The sequence below is a fragment of the Lactuca serriola genome, chromosome 9, assembly GCF_051521515.1.
Source record: "Lactuca serriola cultivar US96UC23 chromosome 9, Lser_US96UC23_V15, whole genome shotgun sequence".
NCBI classification, from domain to species: domain Eukaryota; kingdom Viridiplantae; phylum Streptophyta; class Magnoliopsida; order Asterales; family Asteraceae; genus Lactuca; species Lactuca serriola.
This window is the reverse complement of record NC_136416.1, coordinates 193,737,790-193,755,752: the sequence shown is the minus strand read 5'-3', so window position 1 is coordinate 193,755,752 and position 17,963 is coordinate 193,737,790. Positions and strand designations below refer to the sequence as shown.

At 34.1% G+C, this 17,963-nt stretch overlaps 3 protein-coding genes across 7 annotated transcripts; 1 reads left to right on the top strand and 2 right to left on the bottom strand.

The window, feature by feature from the left end:
* Positions 1-887: 887 nt before the first annotated feature.
* Positions 888-5,191, bottom strand: LOC145072132 (bifunctional dihydrofolate reductase-thymidylate synthase 1-like). The gene is made up of 12 exons (XM_079018517.1): positions 5,035-5,191; positions 3,777-4,211; positions 3,196-3,592; positions 3,068-3,112; positions 2,920-2,985; positions 2,704-2,765; positions 2,550-2,624; positions 2,059-2,224; positions 1,848-1,971; positions 1,658-1,764; positions 1,429-1,550; positions 888-1,168 (listed from the first exon to the last, which is right to left on the bottom strand). The coding sequence occupies exons 2-11, from the start codon at positions 4,202-4,204 to the stop codon at positions 1,440-1,442; spliced, it is 1,581 nt and encodes a 526-aa protein (XP_078874643.1). The 5' UTR covers positions 4,205-4,211; positions 5,035-5,191; the 3' UTR covers positions 888-1,168; positions 1,429-1,439.
* Positions 5,192-6,755: 1,564 nt separating this feature from the next.
* On the top strand, positions 6,756-11,018 carry LOC145072131 (phosphatidylinositol/phosphatidylcholine transfer protein SFH12-like). Of its 2 annotated transcripts, none has more exons than XM_079018515.1 (14): positions 6,756-6,951; positions 7,458-7,552; positions 7,702-7,957; positions 8,070-8,169; positions 8,238-8,504; positions 8,616-8,693; positions 8,883-8,984; positions 9,054-9,103; positions 9,248-9,347; positions 9,436-9,504; positions 9,680-9,751; positions 10,039-10,153; positions 10,291-10,676; positions 10,776-11,018. In XM_079018515.1, the coding sequence occupies exons 2-14, from the start codon at positions 7,516-7,518 to the stop codon at positions 10,860-10,862; spliced, it is 1,719 nt and encodes a 572-aa protein (XP_078874641.1). In that variant the 5' UTR covers positions 6,756-6,951; positions 7,458-7,515; the 3' UTR covers positions 10,863-11,018. The 2 variants fall into 2 exon arrangements, with proteins under 2 accessions (XP_078874641.1, XP_078874642.1); XM_079018516.1 differs by having other exon boundaries at positions 6,756-6,955.
* Positions 11,019-11,252: 234 nt separating this feature from the next.
* LOC145072129 (phosphatidylinositol/phosphatidylcholine transfer protein SFH6-like) lies at positions 11,253-15,196 on the bottom strand. 4 transcript variants are annotated; one of them, XM_079018513.1, is made up of 15 exons: positions 14,994-15,196; positions 14,796-14,925; positions 14,162-14,498; positions 13,992-14,091; positions 13,627-13,893; positions 13,470-13,547; positions 13,267-13,368; positions 13,128-13,177; positions 12,942-13,041; positions 12,763-12,861; positions 12,572-12,685; positions 12,351-12,483; positions 11,771-12,150; positions 11,585-11,659; positions 11,253-11,502 (listed from the first exon to the last, which is right to left on the bottom strand). In XM_079018513.1, the coding sequence occupies exons 2-15, from the start codon at positions 14,827-14,829 to the stop codon at positions 11,479-11,481; spliced, it is 1,893 nt and encodes a 630-aa protein (XP_078874639.1). In that variant the 5' UTR covers positions 14,830-14,925; positions 14,994-15,196; the 3' UTR covers positions 11,253-11,478. The 4 variants fall into 4 exon arrangements, with proteins under 4 accessions (XP_078874639.1, XP_078874637.1, XP_078874640.1 ...); XM_079018511.1 differs by having other exon boundaries at positions 14,796-14,905; XM_079018514.1 differs by having other exon boundaries at positions 14,998-15,196.
* Between the last annotated feature and the right edge of the window lie 2,767 nt (positions 15,197-17,963).

Sequence of the window (17,963 nt, the reverse complement as noted above, 5' to 3'; positions counted from 1 at the left end):
TTGATAAAAAAAACTTTTAGAAAATATGTTAAAGTACAATGGCTTTATTTTATCATTTACTCTTTATCTTTAATATAATATTAAAATTTTAATTATTTAACTATAGTTTTAATATCTAAAAAAAAAGTGTCGCTCCAGCAATAATACTACAGGTCCACCGAGTAAAAAGTACAAATAATTTCTAATTTTGGTTTTGATGTTTTAATAACTTTATAATTGAAAACCAATATATTATTTTTGTCTATTAAAATCACTTTACGTTTTAGTTTTAATTTCGCCTAATTTAATGTTCTAAAACGATTTTATAGCAATGTACGTTTATTAAACCAATACAATAATTTTATATGAAGCCGATCAAAAAAAATCAGAACATAAAATTATCACGAAAGATTAATTCAAACAAGATTAAAGAAATATATAAATTTATTAGTGGATAAAAACATATTATAATACCATAACAAAATTGATTTTTAAATATAAATGTAAAAATATTTGTTTATCTATAGTTACGAAAAAGTAAGGGTGAATTATAGTTTTCCACCATGTAGTATGTATTGGGGATAACATTGGTCTAGAAACAGTAGGATGTGGAGTTCACATCATAAAAAATAGCAGTACAAGTGTATTCTTTCAAGAAGAATACACAAACCAAACCATGTAGCACGAAATATCAATGTGGGATGAAAATAATATCATGTCTTATGTCTTTAATCATTGTCCAATCTACCTTTAGTTATGGTTTTCCATCTTAACATAACTAAATTATTTGGGTTGTGATAACTTGATAAAACATATAAAAAGTATGTTTTTATAGTAACCAATTAGCTCCTTTAACATGATTTGCATGTTCAATGAAATTATGGTAAACCAAACATGCACCAAGTATATAATACCAATACCCAGAATCTCATTAAGTATATATAGTCTTAGTTTTTGCACTGATACTAACAAGGCTACAAGGTACAATAACCCAAGCGAAAAGTACAACTCGCACAAGTCATAACAGGCTCTTGTTTTAACAAAATCCTCACCAATCAGCTAAAACATAACTACATAACCAGATCACCTTTAACCAATATGTGGAACTAAGGGATTCCCAATAACTATATATTATAATAATAATATCATTATCCACGTCGTTACATAAAAACACGACACCCATTGCCCCCTGCATGTAACATTTCAAATTTAAAACAATCACATAAGAGCAAATTACTTTTTTGGTCCCCGAGTATAACTGATTGTTTCAATTGTAGTCCCCAAAAGTTGTTTACAAATAAAATGACTACATTTTTAACCAAAATAGCAAAAACCAGGTATACACAGGGACCAAAAACATTACACAAACTTCAAATAAGGACGAAATTTGCAAAAATCAGCTATACACAGGGACGAAAAATGTAATTTAATAATTATATTTGGGCTTACCAAAATCGGATCTATACTGCCATTTTCATTTCTATTTTCTGATGAGGATGATATCCTATGAGTTTAAAATCATCAGCTACAAAACCATCTATATCCTTCTTCTCAGAATTAATTTTCAACACCTGCAATTATACATTTAAACACATCAAAACAACATATGAATATATCATAAAAGTTATATTAAGTCCTTCTTTCTACATTAAGTAGAAAAAAAAGTACGTATTATTACAGGAAAAGGTTTAGGGAGCTTATGAAGCTGATCCTGCAAGGGTCTGACATGAGTGCTATAGACATGAGCATCACCAAGAACATGGACAAAATCACCAGGAACAAGATCTGTAATTAACCAAATATTTAAATTCAAATAAACCAAAAAAGAAAATTATTAAAACAAATTATCTGAATTAATGGAGTTTTACCACAAACATGGGCAATCATGCAAGTCAACAAGGCATATGATGCTATGTTAAATGGAACACCAAGGCCCATGTCAGCTGATCGCTGATACATTTGACAAGATAACTCTCCTTGATTTACATAAAACTATAAAAAAGAAAGAGAATAATAATAATGTGTTATTTAGGGATTAGTGAAGGAAATATAAATAAATTAGAAATATAAAGAAAGAACCTGAGCAAACATGTGACATGGTGGAAGTGCCATTTGTTTGAGATCTGAAGGGTTCCATGCTGAAAGAAGTATACGACGATCATCTGGATTGTTTTTAATTTTGTCAATAACATCTAGCAATTGGTCAAACCCTTGACCACTGTAGTCAGCATGCATATTTGTATACCTGTAAATGTTTTTAAGTAATCAGTCAATTTGTCCACATTTCCAAAAAATGACAAGGGCATTTACGTCTTTTGCACTCACTCACAAGTGAGTCTTTGTCCCAGTTTCTAGGAGAGACAAAAAAGTGTACTTTTTGTCCATTGACATCGGTAACTGTCTTAGTCCAAATAAAATGAGAAGGGCATTTATGTCTTTTTCACAGACAAGAGATCAAGAGAGTCTCTGTCCCACTTTTAGGATCTACTTTTTGTCAATAACAGTCCCAGTCCAATACATGTTTAAAAAAAATGAGAAGGGCATTTACGTCTTTTGCACAGAGAACTTACTTTGCACCAAAATGTCTCCACTGGAACCCATAAACAGGACCCAGGTCACCCTCTTCTCTATCCACCAAGCCAATACTGAAAGTGTGAATGAAATATAAAAATGAAAATCAGATATATTTTTTTTAAAATAATAATAATTCATGCCAAGACTTGCCTGTCTAGGTAGGTTCTTGATGCATTACCATCCCATATATGAATGCCCTTATCTTGCAAGACCTGATAACCATAAAAATAAAAAACTAAGAGAAAAATAAACCTTATATCCATATAAAGAATACACATTTTCATTCATTATTTATTAAAAACTAAGACAAATACTACAACATTCATTTACTATTTATGTGGTAAGTGAAATAGGTTCAAGATTTACCTTAGCACTTGTTGACCCACTTATGAACCACAAAAGTTCCTCCACAACTCCACGCCAAAACACTTTCTGTAAAAACAAATAAAGGGTATATAAGTCATTTTGCCATCTTCATGAACAGGTTAAATATGATTTAAAGAAAAGCACATGCCTTGGTTGTAAGGAGTGGAAAAGACTTTCGCAGATTAAACCGCATCTGTAAGCAATAAAAAGAGAAAAATAACTTTAAGAATGGGGTTAAGGGGAAGGGTAATAAGGTAAATATGAGGTTGAAAGTACCTGGCAACCAAATTTTGACAGAGTACCAGTTCCAGTACGATCACCCTTCAAAGCACCATTAGAAATTATATCCTCCGCTAGTTTCAAATAAAGGAACTCTTGATGCTTTTCAAATATCTTTTTGGGCAAAAAAGAGAACATTCTTGCATCAAATTTTGGTGATTCGGAATGGCATTCAGACAATGAACCATTAACCTTGGAGGCTTCAATTCCGGAGCTTTTCACACGAACATATGTATTGAAGGAATGGCGGATTCCATTCTCAAGTTGTGGGAATGACGAATACCATGGTTGGAATTCTGAAGTGTTGATAGATGGTATGAAAGTGTCACAGTCAATGTCTGTTTCAATTTCAGTTATATGGATTGCATCACATCCAGGAGCATTCAGTGACTCCCTGTAATTATAAAGATTGTAATCAACTACAAATTAGATACAAAGAAGCCAAAAAAAAATAAGAGCTTTTTTTTTACTTTTGCCACATTAGTTCTCCTACAATTACAAAAACCTTTTCAAAAGTTAACTAATTTAATGTCATCTATATGAGATGTTTTATTAAATATAAATAATTGCATACATACCTTAAGATTTCACCACCACCAATCACAAACACCCTTTCGATAGATAAACAATAGGGTGATGAAGCTAACAATTCCAAAGCTGAAATCATGCTGCTACACATTAAAACATTTTCAGCAGTTGCAATATCAAAACTCCCTGAACGAGTTAAAACAACATTGAGGCGACCAGTGAGTGGCCTATGTTCTAAAGGTATGCTTTCCCATGTTTTTCTTCCCATTATAATAGCATTCTTTTTCACTGGATCTGATGTTGTCATGGTGATTTCTTTGAAAAACTTGAGGTCTGAAGGTAACCTCCATGGTAATTTTCCATCTTTTCCAATACCCATTGCACGTGTGGCAGCAACAACAACTTGGTAACTTCTTTGGGGGTCTGGATGTGTATAGACACTGCCATTGCATGCACCCACAAGTGTTTCAGAAGCCATGAATTGTCTGAAACAAAGTTAATGATCATTACTCATCAGTGAAAAGAAAGTCTGAATGCAAACATTTAAAAGCTACTAAAGCTGGATGATTGTATTTGTATGCAGACACCATAAAAAGAAGGCTCTTTTACTTCAACTAAGGCAAAATGAATACTTAATGTCGCTAATCTATGTAATTTGGAATGTTGGAATTGATATGATTGTTTGAAGATTTGTTAATATGTCGTGACACTAACAAAGGAATCTCTGAACCCGAACTAATTTCATAAATCTGTAAGGATGATGGTCAATATATAGCATTTAACTTGGAAAGTTCCCAAATAGCCCATGAAGTAAATTGTCAGAAGATAAGACAGGGTTCAAGCTAGATAAATTAGAAAGAGAAGATATCATCAGAGATTAGATGAAGGTATAAGGGGATGCCATTTGTACAGTTAAATCCCTAAATACAACACAAAAGGAAAAAAAAACAATAAAATACCCCAACCACCAAATTAAAAATATAGATAAAACACATCATTATCCAAATCAAGTTATGCTTCAGTTAACACGCAAATAAGTACTCAATCATCCTCCAAATTAAACTAATCATAAACCTTATCAACAACATTATAATAATCAGCGCTTAAAAACTTTACAAAGCGTATCAAAACTAAAGTGATTCTCTGATAATTCTCTACCATCGTAATACTAGTCAAAAATCCGCTACACACTAAATCACAACATCCAGATTCACAGCATTTTGTCAAAATTACCAGCTACCAGAAGAACATACTGCAATTAACATGGGTTAAATGAACAGATTCAAAGAAACGAAAGAAAAGGAATACCGATCGAAGAGCGAAGCGTGAAATGTACGAAATTATGTTGAAATCGGCGACGAAATGAGAGAGTGTGTTTGTGTGTGAGAGTCTCTTTCAGTATTTGACAAGTGCGACGAAATTTAGGAAAAGGAAAAGTGGGAAAACGAGCAGCGGAAAAAAGCGGTATTTATAAAGCCGCGAGTGCGAGAGGGAAAAGGGGGGAATTGGGAGAAAGGGCGGAAAAAACACAAAGACGACTAATAGTAAATTACATATTGACCCTTGGACTATTATGGGATCTACAGTTTCAGCACTAAAACTTTTTAGTTTCGTACTCACATAATTCAAAGTTGTATGGCCCTAGTAACAAGTAATTGTAGTAATCGAAAACAAATATTAACCAATTTCAGTTAGCACTTCGAATATGAACAAAGAACAACCAAATGGAGGGGTTACTGTATACCTGGATTTCAAGTGCCCAGCATCCAAATACTTTGCTTCAGTCCAATGTAGATACCTGCAAACATTGTACAAATGTTCATATTATAATTGTACAAGGGATAGTCCGTGGAGTTTGGTTGTGTGGTGGGTAGTTTCTGGTGGTGGTCAACGGAAAGAGAGAGCACGGAGTGCCAATGAAGGATGGTGGGGGATCGTGTTAGTGAGGTCCAAATGCAGTGAGGGTTTTCCGATGGCGGTGGTGGTGGTAACGGCGGACCAATAGAGAGAGAGAGAGAGAGAGAGAGAGAGAGGAACGAAGAAGGAGCGTACCAATGGCCAGTGGTGGCATTGTGGTGGCGTTGTGATGGCGTCCAGTGGTTTGACGATGTATCTGTGTGTTTACTTTTAAACAGGGGTGCTAAAAAAACATTTTAGAGGGTCTCTATTAAGGATTTTATTATTTGATTTTCTGAATTTAATCTAATCGTTCATTTTTAAAATGAATTTTATTTTATTTTCAGTACTTAATACCTCTATTTTTATTTATTATTAATTTGTATTTAAGTTTTTAAAAGAATTTAATATAATTTTATAAAATTAGATTAATTAACATAATTATTATATTAATTATATTTGTATTTATTTTTAATAGATATCATTAATTTATTAAAAACTAATATATTTATAATATTCATCATTATTTTATTTTCATGGTTTCGTTATTTAAATTTCTAGGTTTGTAATTTGAAATTTTATGGTATTTTTGGTATGCTGTATTTTTTTTTTTTTTAATTTCAATGAAATTTTAGATTAAAAAGAAATTATATGTTTGAAATATCTATTTTCAAGATTAATTAATTTTAGAACAAAAATAGCATGGCAACTATGAACTCATGCAATATAAATGATAAATTTTAGCTAAAATTGTGGCAAACCTATGTAACATTTATGTGGACCGACAAGTGTGACACCATTTCTATGAGGCATTGTGATGTATAATTATGTCATGAGGATATCTATATACGTTATTGATTATACCTAGGGCCTAGGAGGCTAGGACAAACAATATAAATATTAAAATATATAAATACCGAATGAATTTGAATATTCGCACATGCAGAAGCTCCCTAATGATTCAATCGACTAAAGACAATCCATGTTATCCAATAATACACTTTGTATCGGTTATAAATAGATTTATTAAATTGTGAATATTTTTACGTACCTATGTATATATACATGTATAATGTATATAATGGCGTGTTTGTATATTATAGCGGCATTTTCTGAATGGTAACCATATTCATGGAAGGCCGAGACCCGACACATTTATAACATGAAAAACAGGGTGGCTGGCTGCCATTTCCCAAACTTCTCTTTCTCTCTCTCTCAAGACTCCATTCATGGTTTCCAAAAATATAGTCTGGGGGATGAGATGATGAGGTTATAGAAAATATTCTGCCCTTCTTCCCTCCCTTACATCCTGCCATTTTTTTGTCGCTGGTCGGTAATTTCCTTAATTCTCATACATTCTCTGCATTTCTTCCTTTTCTGCTCTTCATTCTGATAGCTTCACGTGTTCTTAGGGTTTCTTCTTCTTAAATGTGTTTGTTTGATTAAAATTGTATAACTGTTGTTACCTAGAGAAGATTTAGAATGATTAAATTGATTTGACTGAATCATCACGTTTTGCTAACTCGAATTACAATGAGCTTCGGGATTCAAGCATTGTAGGATGCGTTTGTGTTGTCTGCATGTGTTTAGCTAACCGATGGAATGAAAAAACGGAATAGATTGGTAATTCGTTCGAGAAAATCACTAATCGCGTTTTTTTTCACATGGTGTTTCCGATATTTATGGAATTTCTGATTAGTTTATACCTGAATTTGTCGATCACATTTCACGTTGGGTTTATGTGAAGGAATTTGTAAGCATTTGCAGCTACTTTATGTTGAAATCATTCGTTGAATTTGTACGATAATCCTTTTTTTTTCTTCCAAAATCTGCAGGCATTTGAGAAGGGCGTTAAGATTCGGCACTGCTAACAAACATTCATAACTGCAAATCATGAGTGAGTCCGGACCTGAACGCCCCGTTCGACCCAGTATGAACTCGTTTCCTTTTCTTCTTCACAATCTACGTCTAATTCAGGTTTTTTTTTTCAAGTCAAATAGCATCGAAATGCAACACGAATCTCGATGTTTTTTGACGCCATTAAAACAGATAGATTTTTCTGATGGAGATTTTGTACAGGTATGGAAAAAATCGACTTGGAAGAGGAGGATAAGAAGGCTAGGCGTAACTCTCTGAAACAGAGGGCAATCAATGCCTCAAACAAATTTAGGACCTCTTTCTCCAAGAAAAGCAGGAGGAACAGTAAAGTCATGTCTGTTGTGGTTGAAGATGAACATGATGCAGAGGATTTGAAGGCAGTTGAAGCTTTACGTCAAGCTTTGATCCAAGAAGATATGTTACCTGCAAAGCATGATGAATTCCACATGCTGTTAAGGTTGCTTACTTTTCTCCAAATCCCTTGTAAACTACATTTGGTGTAATTTGCTTTCAATACTAATGAACTAGTATTATAGATCATACTCTCAATTTATGTCATGATTATTCAGGTTTTTGAAGGCCAGAAACTATGAGCTTGACAAGGCCAAGAAAATGTGGACTGATATGATCACTTGGAGAAAGGAGTATGGCGCAGACACCATCATGGAGGTATTTTTGGGCACAATAAGTGATGTTTATGGTTTATAAGCCTCAAAAATGAAAAATCTTTTGTTTAGGAATATGAATTCAAGGAAAAAGAAGAAGTACTTCAATACTATCCTCAAGGACACCATGGGGTTGATAAAGATGGAAGACCTATCTATATTGAGAGACTTGGTATGGTAGATGCTACCAAACTCATGCAAGCCACAACCCTTGAACGTTATATCAAGTATCACGTGATGGAATTTGAAAGAACTTTTGTTGATAAGTTCCCAGCTTGCTCAATCGCTGCAAAAAAGCACGTTGATCAAAGCACCACCATTCTTGATGTACAAAATGTCGTAAGTCACCTAATCTTTCATTTCAATTTGCTATATTGCATCTATTGATTATGTGAGATAACTTGTGAAATAAGTTAACATGGTTTTTTTTTTTTTTTAAAAAAAAACTAGGGGTTGAAAAGCATGAACAAATCTGCTAGGGAGCTTATACAGTCTCTCCAAAACATTGATGGTAACAACTATCCTGAGGTACTTCTCTTGTGTCAAAAATGTTGATATTCATGTGGGCAAATAACCAAAAAAAAAAAAAAAAAAAAAAAAAAAAAAAAAAAAAAAAAAAAAACTAGTATTATATTATTTTGTGACATGTTATATAATATGTCAAAATGGTTAATTTGGAAAATGTTTGAAACTTGTGACATGTTAATATTCTTGTAGACTCTCTGCCGAATGTACATCATCAATGCAGGCTCTGGCTTTAGGCTTTTGTGGAACACAGTTAAATCCTTCCTTGACCCAAAGACTACAGCTAAGATTAATGTAAGTTCACACCATCTTTTTTTTTTTTTTTAAATAATAAATTTGTTGACTATTTGTTATCTTGACTAGGTTTTGGGCAACAAATTCCAAAGCAAGCTCCTGGAAATCATTGATGCAAGGTACTTATGGGTTGTTTCCTTTTGTCTTAATCTGGAATGAATGAGTTAGAATGTAAGGGTAAAATGGTCATTTAGACTTTTTATGCTGTTATACATGGTGGTTAAAAAAAAATCATTTTTGCTTCTCTTTATTTGTATATTTAGTGAGCTCCCGGATTTTTTGGGTGGCACGTGCACCTGTTCCAGTAAAGGTGGCTGCATGCGCTCTGATAAGGGTCCATGGCAAGATCCAGATATCATGAAGGTTATTTTCGTCATTTACTAATGGGATTTGGATTTTCACATTGTTAAAAAATAAAAGTAAAACTAATTTTTGTAATTTTGTGTATCAGATGGTTCGCAATGGTGAACACAAATGTTCATCAAGATCTACCATCCCAGATGAGAAAAACATATCTGAGGTAGTCTTTTTAGATAATATGCTCACTTTTTATATCTCCCATGTCTGGGTTTTCTTTTTTATATAGGAGTTTATAAATTTTTTGTGAATATTGAAGTAGTAAATTAAATGAGTAGAAAATAATAGTTATATTTCCTAAAATAGAGTTAGATGTTAACACGAGTAGTTGTTTCAAGGCGGATGATGAACCTTCCGGAACACATAGGGAGCAAGTCAAGCATCCACAACTAACACCTGTTCATGAAGAAGTAAGTTACCTCCTTCACTCGTATATATGCTTAAATGCAAGAAACAGCAATGTACTTTCAGTTTTCCTTGAACACGTGTCACATGATGTGGACGATGACATGGCATAAAAACTTGTATAGTGGTGACTTTTTTTCCAAGTAGTATTCTCTAATAAAAAATAATTTCAAAGTACTAAACAATCCTACAATACGAAAAAAAAGTAGAAAGTACATTGCTATTTCTATCATTTAGCTCTTTTTATATTTTAAGAAATTTATCTTCTAATTAGATTCTATCTTCTAAAAAGGAGCCTAAAAGAAGCAACCAAAGCGCATATGAACCCAAAGACAATACACACGCGATTGAAAGAGCTGTTGATTCAAGTTATGCTAGACCGGTGCATAAAGCTCCCACTCCAAGAGGTAACAAAATTTACAACATCAAATACTTGATAATATAGTAACAATACCCAAATCCTATAGTAAATAAGTAGATAAATATTGTAGAAAGAAGTTGAAAAAGATAGAGTGGTAGTTATTAATTATTGTTATTGATATAGATAATTATTACGCGAACAATGCATACAAGGGGGATGGGCTAGGGAACCAAATATTTACAGGTATGATGACGTTTATGATGGGATGTATGACGATGGTGCGAATGACACGAAACATGCCTAAAAAGCTTACGGATAGCAACCAATACTCGGGTGTGTATTATGAAGAAGAGCCAGTCAGACGGAGGCCCGAGCCTTACCAGATGCAAGCGCCTGGAATCTCAACAGCCGAGTATCTTTCGATGATGAAGCGTTTGGGGGATTTGGAGGAGAAAGTTATAATTTTAACCAACAAACCCCTTGAGATGCCACCCGAGAAAGAGGAGATGCTTAATAACGCTTTGAAGCGTATCGAGTCTTTGGAGATTGAGCTCGCTGCTGCCAAGAAGGTATGTTTTGTTTTCATCGACTCAAAAACATTTTCTACTTCATCTTTTTGAGTTGTTTTTTGGGGACTGACAAAATTATTGGATTCTTTGTTTTTGCAGTCTCTTAAGGATGCGCTAGCTCAACAACAAGAGTTTGCAGCTTACCTTGAAAAGAAGAAGAAAAAGAAGAACATCTTTGGTTTCTGAGGGAGAAGAAAGAAGACAAACACGGACACGGATACGACATGTTTCTTAGGGTAAAATGTAGTCGGAAAGTTGAGAGAATCGTGTAACCCGAGGCAATGTTGATTTTTGAAATGCTGTCCATTCCAAGCTTTGTGAATAAAAATACTCGATTCAAAACTTGTGTACCCATTTATAGTTTTTCAATTCTTTTATAAAATAGCGACCCTAGCATTCAAATTTCAGCATCCTTTGCAAGTTAATCTGTCAAATGAGCATATTGGTAACATGTAAAGGTTGTTCCATAGTGAACTTTTGAGATTATTTTTACCCAACAGATAAAAGTTACAGCCATTGACTATCAGCTAGTTTTGATAAACATCAAGTTAAGTGGTGGATGACAGCAATTTCGAATTCTTCAAAACCAAGCACAAATCATATTATAGTATATGCATATCCTTAAAAACAAACCTCTTTTCAAACAAACAAATCATCCATCATGTAAACTTTGGTATCATTCTCATAGTAAAAACTCAGTATTAACACAGCAAACCTCGCACACACACACACATGCATATAGCAACAGTTACTAAAAAAAGAAAAGAGTCAGGGGGTTATCCTCTGTGTAGCAGCAACTTCTTCACCAGCAAGACATCTTCTTCTTCTGCACATACATTCTATCAGCAACCATTTATTCCCATAACATAATAAAAAAACAATATATATAGAAACATAAAACAACTTACCCTGAATTTTTTCTCCTCTTGGCCATCAATGTAAGCAAGCAACTCTTCTTGCCTCATTAGAGCTTCATGAAGTGCCTGCACAAAACCAACCCCAAAGTTCATTTTTACCCATAATAACAACATACTTATAGGTAAAGAAGTGTAAGTAAGTTGGTATGATGGGTAAAGAAATAGAAATGTATTTACCTTTTTGGTAGCAATGAGTTCAGCTTCCAAGGCATCAACGCGACAAACAGCAGCATTTAGCAGTTCTTCTTTCTCATAAGGCATCTCAGATGGCTTTGCATTGAGAGTGTCAACTTTATCTTCAAGTTCGCCTAATCTTTTCATAACAGAAGAAACAACTTCTGCCTCCAGTACAGAGGGAACAGCTTCTTCTTTAATGGGTGGCAATGCCAACTCCTCCTCTGTGTTGTTTTGGGATGAAACCTTTTTAGTCACACGGTTGACTGTTGTATGGAAGACTGTGAAAAGGCTCATCAACAAAGCCATAACAAATGCCAACACTCGACCATCAAGTCTTTCGCTTTTCGGTGCCCTTTCAGCACCAAATTCCAGACCTACCCCTGTATATCAATAATTTATTATCTTCTATTCTTGTATAAAATTTAAAAAAAAAAGTATAAATACATCCCAAGGGTTTCAACATATTTGTATACCGAATTTGGAGCAAAAAATGATGCACTGTGTGTTGGAGATGATAAAGATTTTATCTTATAGACATTAAAGTCACAAATTGAGCATAATACAAAATGACATAACTAACCTCTTGTAACAGATTGCTTTGGCATCGATGCTTGTTTCTTTAATACAGAGTCAACAGCTTTATCAACCATGGGAACATACTCATCATATCCAGAAAATTGACCAGCATAACTTGTCCCTCCAATTACCTTAGACTATATTATATTTATATACCAAACACAACCCAATTGTTAATAAAACAAATCAAAAAAATAATCTATAACTTCAAATTTCACCACTTACTTCTTCACGAACAGGAGTCAACCTAAGATGAGAATAATTCATTATTGCTTTCGGGGATGCAATATCATCAGCTTCTGATCCTGACTCAGCTGTTGATGTATCACTGCTTCTTAGCTGCTCAAAATAATTAAAAAATTTAATTTTTTTTAAAGGAAAATAGCATTAAAAAGATTAAAAAAAAACAAACTAACCATGGGTAACTGAGGTTTAGCATAAGCAACAATTTTTCCTTCACTGTTTAAGACTTTAACCACCTGTCTTGCACGTCTTGCTTCACTATTAAGAGCCAACTGAAATAACAAAGTCCCATGTTACAACAAAACTCTAGGAATATATAAAAGAAAGTAAAAATAAATAAATAAATAAATACCTTCATGATTTCAGGATTCTTCCATGGCCCTTTATCAGATAAAAGACAACCCCCTTGATCTGCACAAGTACACGTGCCACCCAAAAATTCCGGCAATTCACTGTAAAAAAGAAAAATATATGTTGATTAAACAAATTTTTTTTAAACGTTTATGTTATATAATAATTAGAAAACATATATTATTACCTTGAATCAATAATCTCAAGCAATTTATTCTGGTATTTGCATCCAAGAACCTAAGAGATCACCAAACAGAAAGATTAATTCCCAAAAAGTTTATAAAGACAAATTGAAACTTGTTTTCAAGGGTATAGTATAAACATACATGAATCTTTGAAGTTGTTTTGGGATCCAGAAATGACTTTACAGTATTCCAAAGCAATCTAAAACCAGGCCCCGCATTGATAATGAACATTTGATGAAGTGTCTGAAGAAAATTGTGGTGTAGAAAAGTTAATCAAGAACTGCAATAATAGTAATATACATAAAGTATATTAAATTGATTAGTAAATAAAAGGTTAATCTTACTTCAGGGTAATTGTCACCATCAATTTTCTGGAGTCGCATTATGAGCTCTCTAGCACTCTTGGTGAAGTTTTTTAAACCCTAAAATATGACAAAATGTCAATTAGTGTCTCTATTTGGAATTATAGATTTGCATCAGGGGAACAAATATGTTACATACCACGCCTTGAACATCCAGGATTGTTGTGCTTGAATCTATGTGTCTTTTTGCAGCAATTGAACAAGCAGGAAACTTAAAAGCAAAGCTTTTTTCAAACTCGCGTACATGATACTTTATGTAACGATCCATGCTTGTAACTTGCATAAGCTTGTTAGGGTCAACTTTCCCCAATCTTTCAATGTAAACAGGTCTTCCCTCTTTGTCAACTCCATGATTACCATGTGGGTAATACTTCATAACTTCATCCAACTCTTTAAATTCAAATTCCTGAAAGAATTTCAAATTTTCAATACAAGATAAGAAAACAACACCAAGTTATATGGATATAGTTAAGGGTAAATCACAGCAAATGAGAAAGTAATCACCTCAATGATTGTGTCAGTACCGAATTCCTTTCTCCACTGGATCATATCAGCCCACATATGCTTTGCTTTCTCGATATCAAACTTCCTAGCTTTTAAAAACCTAATAACACATAGAACATGATCAATACTCATGTATGAAACATTAAAGATAAAACAGAAGAGAAGAATACCTTAACATCATATGATAATCATCAAGTTTTTGTGGTAGTAATTCATCTAAAACGAGTGATTGTCGAAAAGCATCAACAGCTCGTAGTTCTTCAGCGTCTCGGATGTCTTCAATGGACACTGAGCTGACTCTACAGTCGCTCTTCCTTCTACTGCTTTTTTTCTTGAGAGAATGTTTGAACTTGCTAGATGCATTAAGTGCTTTCTTTTTCAAAGAACTGATTCTTGTCCTTCTTTCATCTTCAGAATTTTCAAAATCAGATCTTCGTTCTCTTCTGTCTGATCTTTCATGTTCTCTTCTGTCTGATTTTTCATCATTGCCTGATGACCCCTCAAAGCCTAATCATATCAACATGGACATCAGATTATAAGAAGTTGATACAATACCTCAACAACATCCCAAGCCCCATGGTGTCAAGTAGAAGTCAACAGCACTAATTATGTAAATCAAATCCAGACTCGTAAAGTAATTCAAGTAACATTATTCAAACTCTAGCAAAAGAAACCCTAATTTTTCACCCAAAATAACCTAACACAGTTTCAATTCAATCAATCACGATTTCACATCAAGATAAGCAACTCACATTTCGAATATTATCAACGAAGAACTTAGAACCGAAAGAATCATAAACTTACAAGGTCTCGCGAATCGATCTAGTGGTCCAGACATCGCTTCACGATTACCAAGAAATCACCCGAGAACTAAAAACGCCGCCTCTCGTTAACGATTAACCGTCAAAGAACAGCTGCATTGCCATCAAAACCCCTAAAATCAAAGCTGAATTCAACTAATATAAGAAAATGACACAGCAGTAGTAGTTATAGTTTGTTTACCTACAAAGAAATATTCCTAAATCTTCGCGAATCACGAGACTAATCACACGGCAATGAATGCAAAGCGGCCGACGATGATCTAAACCTTCACGGATGAGCTGCAGATGGCATTCATGGCGAATACGATCAGTTATTCAGTATAAAATTGTAAAAATATATCGCCAGACGTAACGACGGCGATGAGAGAGAGAGAGAGAGAGAGAGAGAGAGAGAGAATAAGGGTTTTGGTTGAGGATAGAAGCGTGGTGGGGCCAGTTGTGTGTCCTTTTGATACGTGAGGTAGCCACGTGGCAAAGATAGGTAAAGATTGTGATGTTTGGGCGTCGGTGGTAAATAGTAGTTTTACTGTTTTACTGTGCTTGTTGTTTAACTGTTTCTGGGTAATGAATAATGATTCAGGAACATATGGGGAGTGACAGTCTGGACTGTAGACGGTCAACGATGGAGTACACCATTCAAGCACGTGTAAGCTAGATTCCAATATTGAAGCTTTAACAATTTACATCTTCGATTTATATAAAAAATCAAAATCAAAAAACCCAATTTTTTTTTAAAAAAATTAAGTTATTCAGATGTAAATAAAACGAAAAGTTAATTACGCTAATTAGTTAATTTCCATTTTTATTAAGAAGGTTAATACATTTGGTTAAATTTTCTTAAAACAATATCTATGACTATTTATGAATATTTAAATTGGTCACGACATGTTGGAAGCTGTTTTTGGTTGCATAATTATCAAACATTTAAATGTTTGCAATATTAATATATTTGGTTAAATTTTCTTAAAAAAATATTTATGACCATTTATGAACATTTCAATTGGTCACGACACGTTGAGAGCTGTTTATGATAGCATAATTATCAAATAGTTCCATATATATGAGACAGTAACAATGTTATCGATTTACATAAAAAACTACTTCTGTTTTTTGTATTTTAAAATATTGTAATACATGAAGCAAACTTCATTGAAGACGGTGTTCTATTTCATGTTGTTGGTCTTTATCACTGGTACTTTTAGTCTCTAGTAATTTTAATTTTTATATTTAATATCTTAAACAATAAAATTCTATAAAATGACGGTGTGTTTTTCTCTTGTAAAATCTAGAGTTTTATTTTTCAAAAATAGTGTATTTTAAAAAGATATTTACTAAAATTGTGTGGTTTTAAAAATATTTATCATTCAGGTTAAATTTTATACTAAATCAAATATATAAAGTAAAATATAAAAGAATGAAAATTGAATTATCAGGGTAATTAGCTTTTTATTTTGTTCACATTTGGGTAACTTGTTTTTGTAATGCCCTGTTCGAATCGTGTTCCTAATTCAGGACTGTGGCTTGAAGATGGGCTACCATAAGGCTTAGGGCCTTTCGAAGAGATGGATCTAGACCCATTTAAGTACGGACAATGTATTGGAGGTAATCCGGGAGTTGGGTGGTGCATTAGAGCCAAGGGGCATATCGGTAAAGTGGCAGTTTGAGCGCTTTATGAATTTTGGATTTTCATTCGGAAGTTTTTGAGGTGAGGATAATTTGATAGATGCGTAGAGATTTTCGCCACCTTTCCGTGGATATAAAGAACGTCAAAAACAGAGTTGAAACGAAGAAGTTATGGTCGTTTGAAGTTGGAGTGGTCTGCGTTAGTGATCGTTGGCTTGTTGACCAAAATCATTTAAGACTCACGACGTGAGCATTAAGGGATCACGACGTGAGACGCAGCTGATGCACCAAAACCCTTATTTTCGGGTATTTAAAGGTATGGGATGATTAGGGTTGCTTCGACTCCGCCTCTTTTACCTCCAAGACCTCTGGAAACCCTAATCTAAGCCTCCATTGAAGCCCTTGATCCATTGTTGGTGCTAATGTTGTTTTGTTTCCCTTGAAGAAGAAGAAGGAGCTCTTGCGGTGACTCGTTTTGGCAAGATAAGCTCATCTTTGTGGACTAGCTGAACTTGTGAGCTCCAGTAAGGTATAAAGATCCTACCTTTTTCATTTGAGGTTGCTAGATCTAAGTTATGGTGACCTTCTTTGCATGGGATCTTGCAGTGTTGTAAAACTCGCCGAGTTGGCCGATTACACCTCTGAGTACTCGTTGCTTGGCCTCTTGCCGAGGCGAGTTACAGACTCACGAGTACTCCCCGATGGGCCCTTTACTGAACCGAGCAATGTTGTAAAACTCGGTCAACTCGGTGATTAATATATAATATGCTTAATGATTTATTATTTAACACACACATGTGATTATCACTAGATATATATCTTAAATTTTCAGTAATTACTCACAAAGTGAGAACATTATGTGTTTTTCAGTTTTTGTGTATTCACATTTATCTAATTTTGTTATATATTTCAATCAACTTATGGTTTGAACTTATGATTTAGACATATATAATTTCCTCAAAACTATTTCTACATGAATTACTAAACCTGAGTAATCCTCAAGTACTCCTGAGTACTCGCTACTCGGTAGTCAGCCGAACAGATACCGAGTAACGAGTTCTACAACCTTGGGATCTTGAAGTATCATGCATGGGGTCCATAAATTTAGCAACTTTATGGACCATTAAGTCATTTGCTATGATAGAATCATTGGATCTGGATTTTGGTGCAAGTTATGAGCTTCAAGTTTGAATATTAATGTTTATACACATCTTTTGACCTAACTAGTATTTAAGTCATGTATTGGACATATGTGACTAAAAAGCTTCGATTTTTATGGTCCTTGGGGTCAAGGAAGACCCTCTAGACTGTCCCATGTTCTGGCTTAATGGATTAGGAACTTAATGCTCATGTTTGGCCAGAACTGGACTCACGACGTGAGGAATGAAGCCTCAAGACGTGAGCACAAATCCGAGGGAGTTCCTGGACAGAAACCACGACCTCACGACGTGGGAATAAAGGGCTCATGATGTAAGCAGTCCCTGTGCAAATCTTGGACTCTTTGATGATGGGCTAGCTTGCTTTTGGA

Bases quoted from the DNA above. Each gene is read 5' to 3' on its own strand.
- LOC145072131 (XM_079018515.1), top strand. From the start codon at position 7,516: ATGAGTGAGTCCGGACCTGAACGCCCCGTTCGACCCA. The intron at 8,694-8,882 runs GTACTTCTCTTG...ATATTCTTGTAG, and splicing joins ATGGTAACAACTATCCTGAG to ACTCTCTGCCGAATGTACAT. The intron at 9,104-9,247 runs GTACTTATGGGT...TTGTATATTTAG, and splicing joins CTGGAAATCATTGATGCAAG to TGAGCTCCCGGATTTTTTGG.
- LOC145072132 (XM_079018517.1), bottom strand. From the start codon at position 4,204: ATGGCTTCTGAAACACTTGTGGGTGCATGCAATGGCAGTGTCTATACA. The intron at 2,986-3,067 runs GCATGTGCTTTT...TTGTTTTTACAG, and splicing joins TTCCACTCCTTACAACCAAG to AAAGTGTTTTGGCGTGGAGT. The intron at 1,972-2,058 runs GTTCTTTCTTTA...TCTTTTTTATAG, and splicing joins CATGTCACATGTTTGCTCAG to TTTTATGTAAATCAAGGAGA.
- LOC145072129 (XM_079018513.1), bottom strand. From the start codon at position 14,829: ATGTCTGGACCACTAGATCGATTCGCGAGACCTT. The intron at 13,178-13,266 runs GTATGTTTATAC...GTGATCTCTTAG, and splicing joins AAACAACTTCAAAGATTCAT to GTTCTTGGATGCAAATACCA. The intron at 11,660-11,770 runs GTAAATACATTT...GGTTTTGTGCAG, and splicing joins AACTCATTGCTACCAAAAAG to GCACTTCATGAAGCTCTAAT.